This window comes from Cavia porcellus, unplaced genomic scaffold, assembly GCF_034190915.1.
Source record: "Cavia porcellus strain 051 isolate PalLab524CR breed Dunkin Hartley unplaced genomic scaffold, mCavPor4.1 scaffold_12, whole genome shotgun sequence".
NCBI classification, from domain to species: Eukaryota; Metazoa; Chordata; class Mammalia; order Rodentia; family Caviidae; genus Cavia; species Cavia porcellus.
In genome coordinates, this window is record NW_026947495.1 from 59,652,112 (window position 1) to 59,666,821 (window position 14,710).

Below are 14,710 nucleotides of genomic sequence, written 5' to 3' on the forward strand. Positions count from 1 at the left end.
ATATATTGTTATCCTCCAGAAATGAATCTTTTAGGTAAACAAAAATTTCAGGTATAAAACGTTTCCCCCTTCTGTAACTAATTTAAATTTTTAAAATTGTTCTAAACGTACAAAAATTATTTTAAGTCCTAAATCAGGGAATGTTAATCATAATTTGAAATCTTACATGACTATTATCCTTGCCATATTTATAGTTCTAATAAAAACTCTGAAAATAATAAGGGAAAAAAACACCCCCATATAGCCCAGTGCTATTTCATAGGTATCGTATAGCATAAAGGACCTGAGAGAATTTGTCTATCTCCGTGTATCATCTTAGTCTTTAATATTTTTATTATGAAATACCTGCTACAATTATGCAAAGTTTGAAACAAATAATAGTTACTTTATCATAAATAAAACCTGAAAAATATTAACTTGAAATAAACTTTTTACAGAAGCACATAAGTGACTGAGGATGTAGCTCACTGGTAGATCACTTGCATGGCATGCTCACGTCCCTGGGTTTAATCAAAATAGCCAAAACAATCAAAAATTTAAAATTATAATACAAAGTTTAGATACTCTTTACTGTATTAACTATCACATATAAACATAAGTAATAAACATAAAATAATGATTTGAAACATATAAAATAGAAATTACTAAAAGAGATAAAGTATTTAAATTTCTTTGTATTAATGCAAACAATTTTTGCATTACTTTAGTATCCTTCAGTGAGTTTTCAAATGTTGAGTGAACACTGTTACCTAGTGAAGCTTACCAGTTAAATCTGATATTACTTTGCTTCAAAGACAACAGTTGGAAACATAAGCATAAACTATTCAAGATAATGATACTTAATATCATAAATTTTGAAGATATTGAACTTATAACATTGGTAGGAACTGAGTGACTGTATACCCTTCAAATTCACTTGTTAAAATGCCTAAGTGCATGTCTGGGGATGGAATCTTTGGGGATAATTAATTCATAAGAGTACAGCACACATGATAGGCTCAGTGCCCTTACAAGAAGACGTATTCAGCCAGGCATAAGTAGTGTGTGCCTGTACTTCCAGAGCTCTGGAAAACAGAGGCTGCAGGATCACAAGTTCAAGCCCAGCTTGGGCAAGTTGGTGTCTTAGTAAGACCTTGTCTCAAAAAAGTAGGGGGAGAGAAGGCTGGGGATGTGGCTCAGGGCTAAGGCCACCCTCCCTGCTAAGGAGGGGAGGCAAAGAGAGAGAAACACAGAGACACAGACAGATAGAGATCGATCCATTCTATTTCTCTCAATCACAAGTTTGGGTGAAAGTACCGCATCCTTAAAGTTTTATTTTCAATCATGGGTCCTCTCAAAAGATTATGTTACAATTCTTACAATAAAAAGGCCCTGATAGCAAATAAGCATCAAGTAACCACTAATTCTCTAATTCACATAAAAGATTTTTCCTGTGTTCAATCACATATTTTTCTTTCTACTCTCCTCCTTTTAAAGAATGCGTATAAGCCCTATAAAATCTTATGAAAACTGAAGGACTATAGCATGCTTTAATTCTTAGTTAAAACACCTCAAACTATAAATACCCAAATGCCTTTTGACAGAATGTCACCTCCATCCCTATTAAATAGCATTTATTAAAAACCAAGTAAATGGCTTCTGAGTTTTTTTTTTTTCTTAAGGTTTAGGTATCAATATAACTTATGGTTCACTTGTATTCAGGTATGCAAATTAACATAATTAATGCTATAGATTTCACATCATGAATATTCATAAATGAATGCTACTATAGCTGTCATCCCTATTAATGACTGTGTACTGAATTTTTAGCATTTAGGCTGAAAGAAAATATTCAGCACTAAGAAGATCACTTACTGTGAGCAAATGGGCCAAAGGAAAAGGCACTCTTCCCCTTAAGGTTATGATTATGATCATGCAGGTTGATATTTAACACAGTTAATTAAGTGTTTTTCAAAGCAAAGCAAGAGTTGAGAAACTCAAATGATTTTTAACAGGCTCTCCAAGCATGTGTGTATAATAGGAAATGAGTTGAAATCTCATTTTGAAGAAAAGATATTTTCCTTTTTTAAAAGAAATACCTCATCATATAAAAGAATTACCTGGGTAAAACAAGATCATGACAGTAAGTCAAGCAAACTGCCCAAACCAAGCTGCTTTGTGTAGCACACCAACCCACTGAAGGGAAACTTCTCACTCCAAAAGCCCATAATCCCAGCTACTTGGGGGACCAAGGTAGGAAGATCATAAGTTTGTGGTCAGTCTGAATGACTGAGCAAGACTCTGACTAAAAATAAAACCAGGTTGGAAAGAGGGCTCAGTGGTAGAGCACTTGCCTAATACTTTATGTGCAAGCCCCAAGTTCAACTTCTAGCAGGGCAGCAAGGGAGAAATAGAGAGAGAGAGAATAATGGCCTCTTCCAAATAACGCACTATAATGAATGCATATAAGAAAAGGAATTGTTCAATCCCAGGAGGAGGAGAAGGAATCTCAGAACTACATTTATGGCTTTAATACTCCTGAATTTGAATTCAAAACTCTTGACCTTACAAAGAAAGATTAAAACCCAAAGCATTGACAGTATCAAAGTGAGTAAAAGTAACATATTTTACATAATTTTTCCCCAATGCTAAATAAGACGACACACTTTTCTCCCACTAACAGGGGAGTTAAAGTTCATTAAAGACTATACATCTATAAGTCTAACAACTTAACAAGACAGATAACAAATAAACAAACATACAATCTTAGTTGCTTCCTTTTTTGAGAACAGACTATGGTGTAGGACTAAAACAGGTGATGGAGGTTAGAAAGAAACTAATATATGAACTTCAGTGTTTTCCTCTGTGTACTCATGAATCCAAAGTTCAAAGGCAGCCCAGGAGAATGCAAACTACACGTAAAAGACAAAATCCTATGACTAAAGAATGCTGTACATGAAAGAGAAATAAAAATCATTATAATAATTTTATGCATTTTATCTATTCTTGTTAAATTTTTTCTGACAGGGCTAGGGAGTTAGCTCAGCAGCATAAGCGCCTGCCGTGCAAGCAGGCAGTCGTGAGTTCGATCCCCGGTACCGATAAAATAAGAAAAAGACAAAAAAAATTTTTTTTCTGACAATTTTTTCATTTTTTAAATTTTTTTATTTTTTTGAGAAAGGGCCTTGTTTTGCAGCCCAGGCTGGTCTCAAACTCACTGCAAACTTCCTGCATCAGCCTCCCAAGTGCTGAGATTACAGGTGTGCACCGCCATAAACAGGTTTCTGAGAATGTCTTGACAAAACTTGGCTCGATTCACCTAGAGTGGCCTGTAGATATAACTTCCAGCAGAAACAAAACTTCGTGGTGATGTTTTCTTCTAATTCAAATGTAAAATCAGTGTGTAATTTTCTACTGCTCTTTTCTGGTTTTATGAAGGTTGTACTAGCCTCATTAAATGAATTGGGTAAGTTCGTGTTTTTCTATTAACTTTCATTTGTTTAAAATTTTACATATTTCATGTAATTGCCTACATATTTCATGTTACATATTCCTTTTTCCCACTTTTTAGTAGTGCATACTGGTTATGCTTTCTATTCTTTTTTTTTTTTTTTTTTTGTCTTTTTCCTTTTTATCGGTACTGGGGATCGAACTCATGACTGTCTGCTTGCAAGGCAGGCACTTACGCCGCTGAACTAAATCCCCAGCCCTATGCCTTCTATTCTGGGAAACATGTTTATGCATTCTACGCTTGGTAAGCATTTAGGTTGCTTCTAGCTTTTTTCTGTTGCAAATAATGCTACTACAAATAACAGAAATACATTATTTAACCCAGAGATGTACACATTCTTGTTAAGGACTACACCCAGAAGAACCAGCAGGGCTGTCTCTCATCAGCTGTGGTTGATCCCAAAGCGGTGATGCTGTCACTGAGGGTTTCTATTCCTCCACCTCCTGAATATTTGCCATTTAGTATAACTGTGGCAGGGTGGGTAGGATCAAACATCTCCTCATGCAGGTTTTCTGCTTTCTAATATCTAATTCTTCTTTCATATCTTTTCTCTTTATCCTTTGTGCTTTGTTGTTTTGTTTTCCTTTACATTAGATACCCTCTTTTGTGAGGTTTCTGTCCAGGTCTTTTTTTTTTTTTTTTTTTTAAACTGGATTGTCTGCCTTTTGCATATCAATTTGTAGAAGTTCATTATATATTCTGGATACAGATTCTCTGTTACTTAAAATGTATTGCAAATATCTTCCCCTCTCATGAAACTTGTCTTTTTTTTTTTGCTTAGTGCCATATATACATACATGTGTGTATGTATGATACATATTTTTTTGAGAGAGAGAGAGAGAGAGACACAGAGAGAGAGAGAGAGAGAGAGAGAGAGACTGAATATGTACTTCAGGCTGGCCTTGAACTCACTATGCAGCCCAGGTTGGCCTTGAACTGGCAGCAATTCTCCTGCCTTAGCCTCTCAAGTGCTGGGATTAAAGGCATATGCCACCACACCTGGATTAGTACTATATTTTGATGAACAAAATTTCTTAAAATCTCCTTCTTTCTTCCTCCTATTACTGGAGACTGAATTCAAAGCAATGAGTTACATTCCCAAACTGTTCTGTTTTTTGTTTTGTTTTGAGACACGTCTCACTAAACCACTAAATTGCCTACCCCGCACTTGAAATGGTGATCCTTCTGCTTCAGCCTCCCAGACAGCTGGGTTTACAGCCACCATTCCTAGCCTAATCTTTTGCTTTTGATTGATTTTTATACTATAAATAAAATCTTAGACTATGAATATAACCTATTGTGTTATTTTATCTTAACTTTAGAACATTTCAGCTGAAACAGATTTTTGTATATGACATGAAAAAGGTATTTGTCAAAAAGAAAAAAAATCACATGGTTTTTGGGGCCAGGGGTTTAACTCAGTGGCATAAGAGCTGCATTGCAAGTGTGAGGTTGTGAGTTCAATCCCCAGTACAAAAAAAAAGAAAAGAAAAGGTATTTGTCCTTAAATGAATATCCATTATTAACTTTTTTAAAAATGTAATTGAGGGCTGGGGATTTAGCTCACAATGTAAGTGGCTGCCTGGCAAGCACAAGGTCATGAGTTCGATCCCCAGTACCAAAAAAAAAGAAGTAACTAATAGAATTATTATAGTCAGCACATACAAAACTATTAAAAGTAAAATGTTTCAGACAAAAGAAGAAAATGTAACAGTATCATTCGTGGTAGTTAAGGCAGAATGTCAACCTGACTGACTTTGGGATCTACCCAAGGGACTGGTAAAACACACTTCTGGGTGTGTCTGGGTGGGTCACAGAGGTACAGTCTTGGGGTCTGTGTCTGGTGTCCTGCTCTCCTTCCTGGCCTCCACGAACTAAGTGTGTTTGTCTGCCATACCCTTCTGCCATGTTTCTGCCTTCAAGGCACCTGAATTCTCAGAAACAATAAGCCAAATGAAATCTCCCTTCAAGTTACAGGTGTCAGGTATGGTGTCTTGGCCATGAGAAAGCTGATTGATACATGGTTCTTCCTCCCTTCCCATCTCCTTCCATGTATTAAAAATAGAGGAAGGAGTAAGAACTTGCTAAAATTCTACCAGTCACATTTTTAAAAATGATAACATATACACTTCTGCCCATCTTGCAGTCTGCTCATACAGCCTTGAATAACAGAACAACCACAAAGAAAACAAAGGTCACTTCTACTTCATGCCTATGAGGTATCAGGTCTTGTGTAAGTTCATTCATCATCTTGCATAATTCTCACAACAATCCTGTCTGATGAATATCAGTGCCACTATTTAATAAATAAGAAAACAGAATGAGAGGATGTTGCCCAAACGCCCAAGCTCTTAACCATTGCCTCCTTTATAACTTTATATCCTTTATAACTTTTATTTCCGAGCTCACAGACTCTCTATTGTACACAAGTGTTTTCTTGTGTAATGAAGTACTCTCATTACTTCAGATAACAAAAATTATGTCTTCCTTCAAGTTTCCAGAACATTCCCACAGGGGAACTCTCTACGTAATAGTTGTAAATAATCACGTACAGTCAGTCCTCCATATCTGTGAGTTCCAAATCCATGGATGCAGCCAACCACAGACTAAAAATTTTTAGGAAAAAACACAACCTGCATCTACTGAACATACACAGGCTTTTTTTCTCTTGTCACTATTCCCCAAATGATGTAGTATAATAACAGTACTTACTCTGTACTAGTATAATAAATAACCTAGGGCTTATTTAAAGTAAAGAGGGAGATGTATGTAGGTTACATGCAAGAATGATGCTATTTCAAACAAGAGAACTGAATGATAGATTTTGGTATCCATAGGAGTCCTGGAACCAATTCCTACAAATAACAAGTAATGAATGTACTGCTCATTTAGCAATAAAGGAAAAAACTACAAGAGATCAAATCAAGATCTCTCTGGGAAGTGGCATGGAAATACAGCTAGGATTGCTATAATTCTGTGTTCTAAAGAATTTTAAAACTTGAGTCATTGGTACATTATCTCAAAACTGGTAGACACTGTGGCCCACTCTCTTAGAATTTCTCATAAATCTTATTTTGAGAGACAGTGCAGGAATACCCAAGCCCTCCTCCTGCTCTCTAGAGAATTCCAGATCCCCATGTCACCCCAGTTTAGGGAAAAGGCAGAGGAAGTACCAAGGAGAAACAAAACGGTGGTGGCCACTTCCTGTGTGCCCAACAAGAGGCTCTGCCTGCCCACACAAAGCATCAGATCAGGCCACTGAAGGCAGGCATCATCTTCAATCTGTCTCAAAGAAAATTCACACCAGTCACCTTCCTAGGGACAAAGAAACCTGAGGGCCACGCAAAACAAGTTCCAGATCTGACTTTTAGGAAGATCATTAAGAGCTGGGTGAAAAAGAAAGTAAGCAGCAGCAAAGTGGCAAAGGAAGAAATGCGCTGGGACTTGTAAATTCAGTTTAAACACGAGGACATCACCAAGAATAACAATATTAACAGATATCTAACACTATAAAGCATCTCCTCTGAAATGCTTCAAACTTCGAGAGCAAATTTTCATAAATACAAACTACAGATATGAAATTAAATTCAGCAAGAATTCTTTAAATATTTCAAATCTCAAACTTTTATAATTCTGTAAATTTTATTTAAAAATCATTGAATTTGAATAAATCCATCTAAAGGATGTGAGAACTCTTTTTTGTCTTTTTGAGACAGGGTCTCACTATGTAGTGTAGGCTGGCCTTGAACTCGCAGTGATCCTCCTGCTTCAGCCTCCTGAGTTCTGGGATTCCAAGCGTGCACCACCACGTCGGCCTGGATGTGAGAACTTTTTTTTTTTTTATATCAGGGATCGAAATCATAACCTTTTGCTTGCCAGGCAGATGCTTATGCCGCTGAGCTAAATCCCCAGCCCAAAAACTCTTAATGAAAATAAATAAACTTTCACAGTATCAGATAAGAAGCTTTTTTGGTTCAAAAGCAGCTAACCTGCAATGGGTTATGGATATATTTTAATCTATAGGAAGCTTTGTTGTGCATCAAGCAAAGCATTACCATAAAGTGTAGATATAAAAACTGTTCCATTTTCTTTGCTTCAACTGACCACAAGGGTTCTTATTCGTTTTGTAAAGAAGAACTAGAAATTATAACTAATTTCAGAGATAAAAACATCATTTAATGGCATGCAAGTAAAGCAAAGATTTCCCAATCTGGCCACAGTGAACATACTTAAGAACCATGATTTCTCACTTGGCCATCTGGCGAAGCGAATGATAGCAAACCCATCCTGTGGCGGCAATGAAGCAAAAGTGGGCTGGGCCCCTCCTGTGGCTCGCCCATCTCCACTGCCCGGCTCTTCTCCCCTGTCGCCGCCTCCTTTCCTCCCCTGTCCGCTTCCTTTCTCTGTAGCCTAGGGCGCAAGCCTCCCGAGAAATTATGAAAACACAGGTCCCACTGCAGTCAGAGCATGGAAACATCAGCCCCGAGCCTCGCCCACAAAGGACTATAGCCGCGGGCCACAGCGCCAGCTTCCGCCAAGTGACAGGCAGCACAGGTTTCAGGGTAAAACAAAACGTGTGGACAACTGTCCCACTCCACTCTTCAAGGTGACTGTGTGGGCTTTTCTCCCTACCAAGACAGTACTTGTAAAACTGATTGTCTGGAATTGTATTAACTTTACAGGACATAGAAGCTATTCTGAATCATCAACATTAAAAATAAATAAATAAACAAACAAACAAACAAAAAAAGCCACTTCTCCCAAAATGTAATAATAGCCAAAGTTTTCTTTCTGGCTCATTAACTAGACATGCTTTTTTATCTTGCTGTAATCTACAAGACAATCTCAGAGAATGATTTCAATGTTTTGTACTTTAAAACCCTAAAAATACCAATTTAAAACGATGCAAAATTTAACACTGATCTTTGTAAATGATTATACAAATGAATGGAAAAAATTTTAATTCCAGTGGGAAGGAGGTCAAGTCTACATATATACAAGCTTTTATTTTCCTTATTTTAATATACTAAAAGAACAAAACACAAAACCTAGTATCTTGTACAAATATTCTATAAGGGTGTCAGCGATAGCTCTTTAAAGGTAGTCTTTGAGGCAAGTAAAGTCTTTCTCTGGAACCAGAACAACCAGAAGCTTTGAGTTTGTCATGTACATACAATTTCAGCACTTATGACGGTGATTATGTTTATGAGACTACGTCTACCTGTCTCTGAAGTTCTGCCAAGTTGTAAGGTAAGGCTCCCTCGGCCAATGGGGCTATTCTCTCAATATCTGCCAAAGTCAAGCGCCTTAAGGAAAAAATATGAGACAGAATTATTAAATCACCAACAAATTCATCATAGATCAATAGCATCATTCCTTTAAAAAAAAAAAAGCCTGTGAATATTATTTCCCTGTTCATACAAATCATTTTAGTGAGGTAAAAATTTTAGATTCAGTTTATGACAAAAAAAAAAAGATTGAAGAGACATAACAGTGAAGTACATGATTTTTCTTCCCATTTTAGTAGTATTAGGAATTGAACCTAAGGCCTCATGCATTATAGGCAACCACTCTACCACTGAGCTACAGCCCCATCTCTCTCTACATTTTTGAGACAAGGACCTGCTACATTCCTCAGGCTGGACTTCAGCTGTCAGTCCTCCTGTCTCAGTTTCCCAAGTGACTGGGAGTACAGGCCTGCACCACATGCTCATCCAAGTACAAGGTGTGATGGAAATACATGATGAATATTTAAATTTTTAATCCCTTTCAAAATTCTCGCCCTCACTTTGCACACCCTCATTCCATCATTCTTGCCACTTTCTGAAGCAGTCATGGAAGTACTCTTTTATAAATGTCTTCGCAAGGCATGATCAAAACTATAGTGAATGCTGTTCCTGAGTGCCATCCATAGGAAAGGACAGAGATTTAGCTCAGTGACACAGCACTGCCTGGCAAGCAAGAGATCTTGAGTTCAATTCCTGGCACCAAAGTGGGGGAAAAAAGGATTTAAATGTAGGCCAAGATGGTGGCTCACACCTGTGATCCCAGCACTCAGGAGGAACATTGTAAATTTGATCCTGGGCTGGGCTACAGTGTGAGTTCAAGGCCAGTATGAATCTCATAGTGAAACTCTGTCTCAAAAAGACCCCCCACAAAAAAATTACAGCATGTCTTTGCCCTCCTTATTCACCAGAATGGACACCATACAATTTCTGGCTCTTCCCCACAGTCAAAATGACCATAAAAGGTAAATGTTTCAAATCAAGTCAGGACATTGAGGCAGCCCCATAGCACAACCAGTGGTACAAAAGAGAACTTCTAGAACTGCTTTGGTAAGTGGCAAAAGTGATGGGATCACTGGGTTCAAAGAAGGAGGAATATTTTGAGGCTCAATGGCAGTGTGTCTTTTAGTGTAGTAAATTTTTAATATGCAAGCATTCACTATATTCTTTAATCACACCTTGCGCATGAATTCAATAAGACTCTAATGACAAATATTACAAGTGAAGAAATCATTCTTACCACAAGCAAAGTATAGACATTGACAGTCCATATATATTCAGTGTACCCGAGCAATATATCTGCTTAATGCATTGGTTCAAAGATTTTAGAAGGAAGGCTATAGGCTGGGGATTTAGCTCAGTGGCATAAGCATCTGCCTGACAAGTATGAGGTCATAAATTTGATCCCCGGTGCAAAAAAGAAAGAAAGAAAGAAAGAAAGAAGGCTATAAAGCTGATAAATACTGTTTGCCTCCCAAAAAAGGGCATGAGGATAAAAGGTTGACTTTTTAAATCACATACGCTTTCAAATCCTTCAAGCTGGCTGGGGACATAGCTCAGTGCACAAGCACTTGCCTGGCAAGCACAAGGTCCTGAGTTCAATTCTAGTATCCCCCTCAAAAACAGTTTCCAAAGATTTACTTAAAAACAAGTACATTCCATGAACAACAAAAGGTTACTTAAGATCCAGTTATGAGGAAAACTTTTTGAAATCATTTATTATCATAAAGGAGGCTCAAAATCTTAGGCTAAAAATGTGAATTTTAGAGGATGAGAGAGACCCTGTACTTCTATCGATCACCAAAGATAAGATATGTATAAGATAGCTCACGTATTTAATATCATCTGCAGCCCAACAATTCATTATGTAGCATAAGGCTATAAATCACATATATACACTGAACTATGAGTCCCCAGTTCTACAGATAAAATCATTTTCTAATAAAGCAACTATTAGAGATAACCAAAAAATCTAATCTTTTAATAGACCAAAAATTTTCTTCCCACAGATCTGCTGGATATTCACAGACAAGGATTTTTCTTTGGATTTGCATACTTTGCAAATTAAATGTCTTTCATGTACTTTGGTTTTATTTTTTGTTAGTACTGGATGGAGATGAACCCAGAACCTTCACACTGAACTACATTCTCAGCCCTCTTATAATTTTACTTGGAGACAGAGTCTCACTAAGCTGCCCAGGCTGGGTTGGAACTTGTGATCCTCCTGCCTCAGCCTTCCAGAGCTCTAACACACCTGGCTTGATTTGTCGTCTGTTATTTTTTTATTGTTTTGCAGTACTGAACACCCGAGCTGGTCTGTGATAACTATGATAATGTCCCAGGCTTTTCTCAAGAAAATGACACTCTCCAACACAAAACAGTAAATACACTGTTTAGTAAAACGACTGTAACAAACTGAAGTGGTGATGAGATTCCCCCTCAGTTTATCTTTATAAATTTGAATATATATATATATATATATATATATATGCAAATTTCTACAAATCTCCTGAAATTCATAATGCTTCCAGAGATCCCAGATGAAAGTAATCTTCTTCCTCCGTCTTTTCCCCTCCCCTTCTCTTCTTTCTTCTTTTTATCACGTCTACCTCTCGCGCCCTCGGCCCCTCTGTTCACCTCAGCCTCCCCTTTCCCTCCATTCTCTCTCCTTTGTCCTTCTCCCGTCTGCCACCATCCTCGGGCATCTTCTTTTTCTTCCTGTTTCTTCTGTTTCCCTTTCTTGAAATTTATATAATAAATTATTGTTTAAAAAAATGAACCTAAAACTAAAATACACTACTGACTCACGCTTTTTAAAAAAACTTCCCTCTAATAAATATCATGAAGAATTACTGGAATAGTTACCCTGAAGCGTTATATAGATCTGCAAGCTGGTACAGGATATCGATTTCTAGTGGGGTGACTTGGCCGTAGCGTATGGCGCTCTGGGCAAATTCCTCTGAAAGAGAAAGGGAAAAAGAATGCTAAATCTTGACAGATTCTTAATATTCACTGAACTTCCACCTTAACCGAGGGAAATCTAATCTGAAAGCTAAAGGCATTTTGGTGTCAGAATAAAAATCTAGAACTGAAATAAATACTTAAGAAGTTCAACTACATAAAAATCACCATGCATTTCTGAAAGCCAGGAAAAGGTAGACTGCTAAGAGGACACCACAGCAAACAGACACATTTAACTTTAATGGGAGAACAATCTTCTCTTGTCATTCAGGTCTCCAGAGCTGCCCGATAAAAGTGGCTGTTCTCTGTGTCACCTAAAACATCCTATTATAATTTGCCAGAAGGAGCCTTACTCCTCTCTGCGGGGCAACTCCTCCCTGTGTAAACAAGCTGCTGCCACAGTGCCACTGACCTGTTTGACAGACTGGGCCACAGTTCTTTTCAAAACTGTCAAAGCCACTTTTCCACTCCTGACTCCTGCATCCCATTAAATCCACCTGGGTTTTGCAGCCGCATGCACACAGCACATGCACACACATGACATGCTTTCTAGATCCGCCTTTTGCGTGGTGAACTTATATCAGCCTCTGCCTCCTCGTGATGAAAGGTGAAAACGCTGAAGATTCAAGTTGATCCTTTAAAATCTCACCTTTTGTGACTTCGATATCTTTCCTTGTGCCGGCTAAAGTGCTGTATATCTTCCGAACAAGTTCCATGTTATTCAGTAAGGAGTTAAATGCATTGAAGTAGGAGAAGCTAACCTGGTGGGAAATACTTCCTCCAGCAGCCTAGAAAACGACCACACAAAACATTACAAAAGCAAAAGCAAGAGGCATGTTTCAGACACTGCGCTTTTCTCAAAGAGGATCCAAAGGAGTTTCGGTCATTAAAATGATTAACAACCAGTGCTTAAGAGTAAGAGGAAATCACCGTACTGAAAACAGTACGTTTCAGGCCCTCAGGGAAGTCTATGTGATTTCGGTTTTGAGGAAGAATGCAACATCTGGAAGCTGGACTTCATACTTCATCTACCTATAAGGTCAGATACAACAAATATAATTATAACAGATCAAAAACAATAGTTATTTAAACAGGATTTTCAAGGCCCTCAACTACAGAACTCTTGCTAGTCTGGGATAAAATGTAGGATCAATGTGCAATATGGGGAACATTTTTGAATTTGTTTTTTCTCCTGTACATATACAGAAACCTAGTAATAATTTCTCTTGTGGTAGGGGATTGAACCCAGAGCCTCCTGAACACTAAGCACATACTCTGCTGCTGAACTGTACCCCAGTCCTGTAACTATCTCATTTACTATACTGTATTGGTATTCTTTTTGTACTACTGGAGATGGAACCCAGAGTCTCATGCATGTTAAGCCAGCGCTCTGCCACTAAGCCACATCCCTGGTATGTTCTTGCTCTCAAAATTTCTCTGTTTCTCTATATATCTATCTCTCTCTCCCTTTCTCTCTTAAGTCTTGACTAGTTGCCCAGGCTGGTTAAAACTTAGGGCGATCCTCCTGTCTCAGCCTCCCCAGTAGCTGGGATAGCAGGCATATGCCACTGCACCAGCTCCCAGTAAACTTAAATTTTAAAGCTATTTTATGTCAGCTTTGCTAAGTTTTTAAGGTCACTGTAATAATTAAGATACTTATCAGCCTCTGCTGATCTCTGAATCTGTCTCATGAGAAGTAAAACTGCCAACACCTCCAAAAAAATATACAGAAAGTCTGATGAGTATGTATTTGCCACTAAGTCTTCACTGAATGACACAAAAGGGGCTGTCTCATACTGGGTTGGGGGTGGCCTGCATCACTCCTGCAATATGAAGAAGTAGTTTCTCCCTATGCCCAACACTTGAACATAAACTCAAAAAAGAAGCTATTTTTCAGTTCATAAATCCTAATTTCTAAGCGAGAGATATCCAGATAATTAAAAACATTCTTAGGGTCAGGGATTTAGCTCAGCAGCCTAAGTGCCTGCCTGGCAAGTGCGAAGTTCTGAGTTCAATCCCCGGTACAAAAAAAATTTTTCTTTATTAAAAGCTCAATGAAGCTGGGCAGGGTGGTGCATGCCTGTAATCCCAGCACTCAGGAGGCTGAGGCAGGAGGATCATTGCAAGTTTCAGACCAGCCTGGGCTGCAAAGTGAGCTCAAGCCCAGCCTGAACTGCACAGTGAGATCTTGTCCCAAAAAGACCAAAAAAAAAAAAAAAAAAAAAAAAAAACCCTCAATGAAATGCTTATGGAAATACCAGGGTAACAATTTTAATCATAAAAGTCTATCTCAAATAGTGTAGGTAATGAAGGCAAATGTATCCAACCCACTACTCATCCAATACATTCCCTAACCCAAATACAGGTTATATTTTTATTAACCTGAATTTGGACACCATGACTCAAAAGCAGGACTGAAATTACTCAGAACTGGACATGTCATGGTAAACTGAGTCTACAATAGGTCCACCCAACCTAGCAGGAAGCTTTGATGAGCCCACTCAGCCTAGGACACACTGACTGAGCCTTTCCTTCCAGGGTTTTCCTCCCGTCTTCCCACCGTCATCCCCTGTCTCCTTCTCTTTCCTTCCTCCTTCCATTTTTCGGTTGGGGTGTGAGGGAAAGGTCAAGGGGTGGGACGGTGTCAGGGAGGTACAATGTGCAGCAGAAAGTGACATGCTCCCTGTTCAGACACACTGAAGAAAAAGACCAGAAGTTGATCTTTCTACCCCAGTCTAAATCAGGGATAATGATCCTCAGCTGAAACAACAAAAGTGCTCATTGGCTTCCCTCCATTCAAAACAAGCAGTAATCAAAGATTTATACATAAATACAACACACGGAGAAGAAATTGGTAAGTGAGGGAAGCGTCACCACTCTGTGTGAGGAAGTGGATGACGTGAGTTTGCTGTTCCTCCATTCATCCAGATGATTATTTTATAGGGATTTGCAGTTTGAAAGAACAAAAAGCTGT

At 38.2% G+C, this 14,710-nt stretch overlaps 1 protein-coding gene across 3 annotated transcripts in view; it reads right to left on the reverse strand.

The window, feature by feature from the left end:
• The window catches only part of Slc25a12 (solute carrier family 25 member 12), an 89,553-nt gene that overhangs the window by 24,237 nt on the left and 50,606 nt on the right, over positions 1–14,710 (reverse strand). For all 3 annotated transcript variants that reach the window (XM_003478539.4, XM_063259273.1, XM_023561084.2), the window contains 3 exons: positions 12,386–12,524; positions 11,641–11,734; positions 8,712–8,796 (listed from right to left, as the gene is read on the reverse strand). In XM_003478539.4, the coding sequence (XP_003478587.2) occupies positions 8,712–8,796; positions 11,641–11,734; positions 12,386–12,524 (318 nt within the window). The remainder of the gene's footprint in view (positions 1–8,711; positions 8,797–11,640; positions 11,735–12,385; positions 12,525–14,710) is intronic.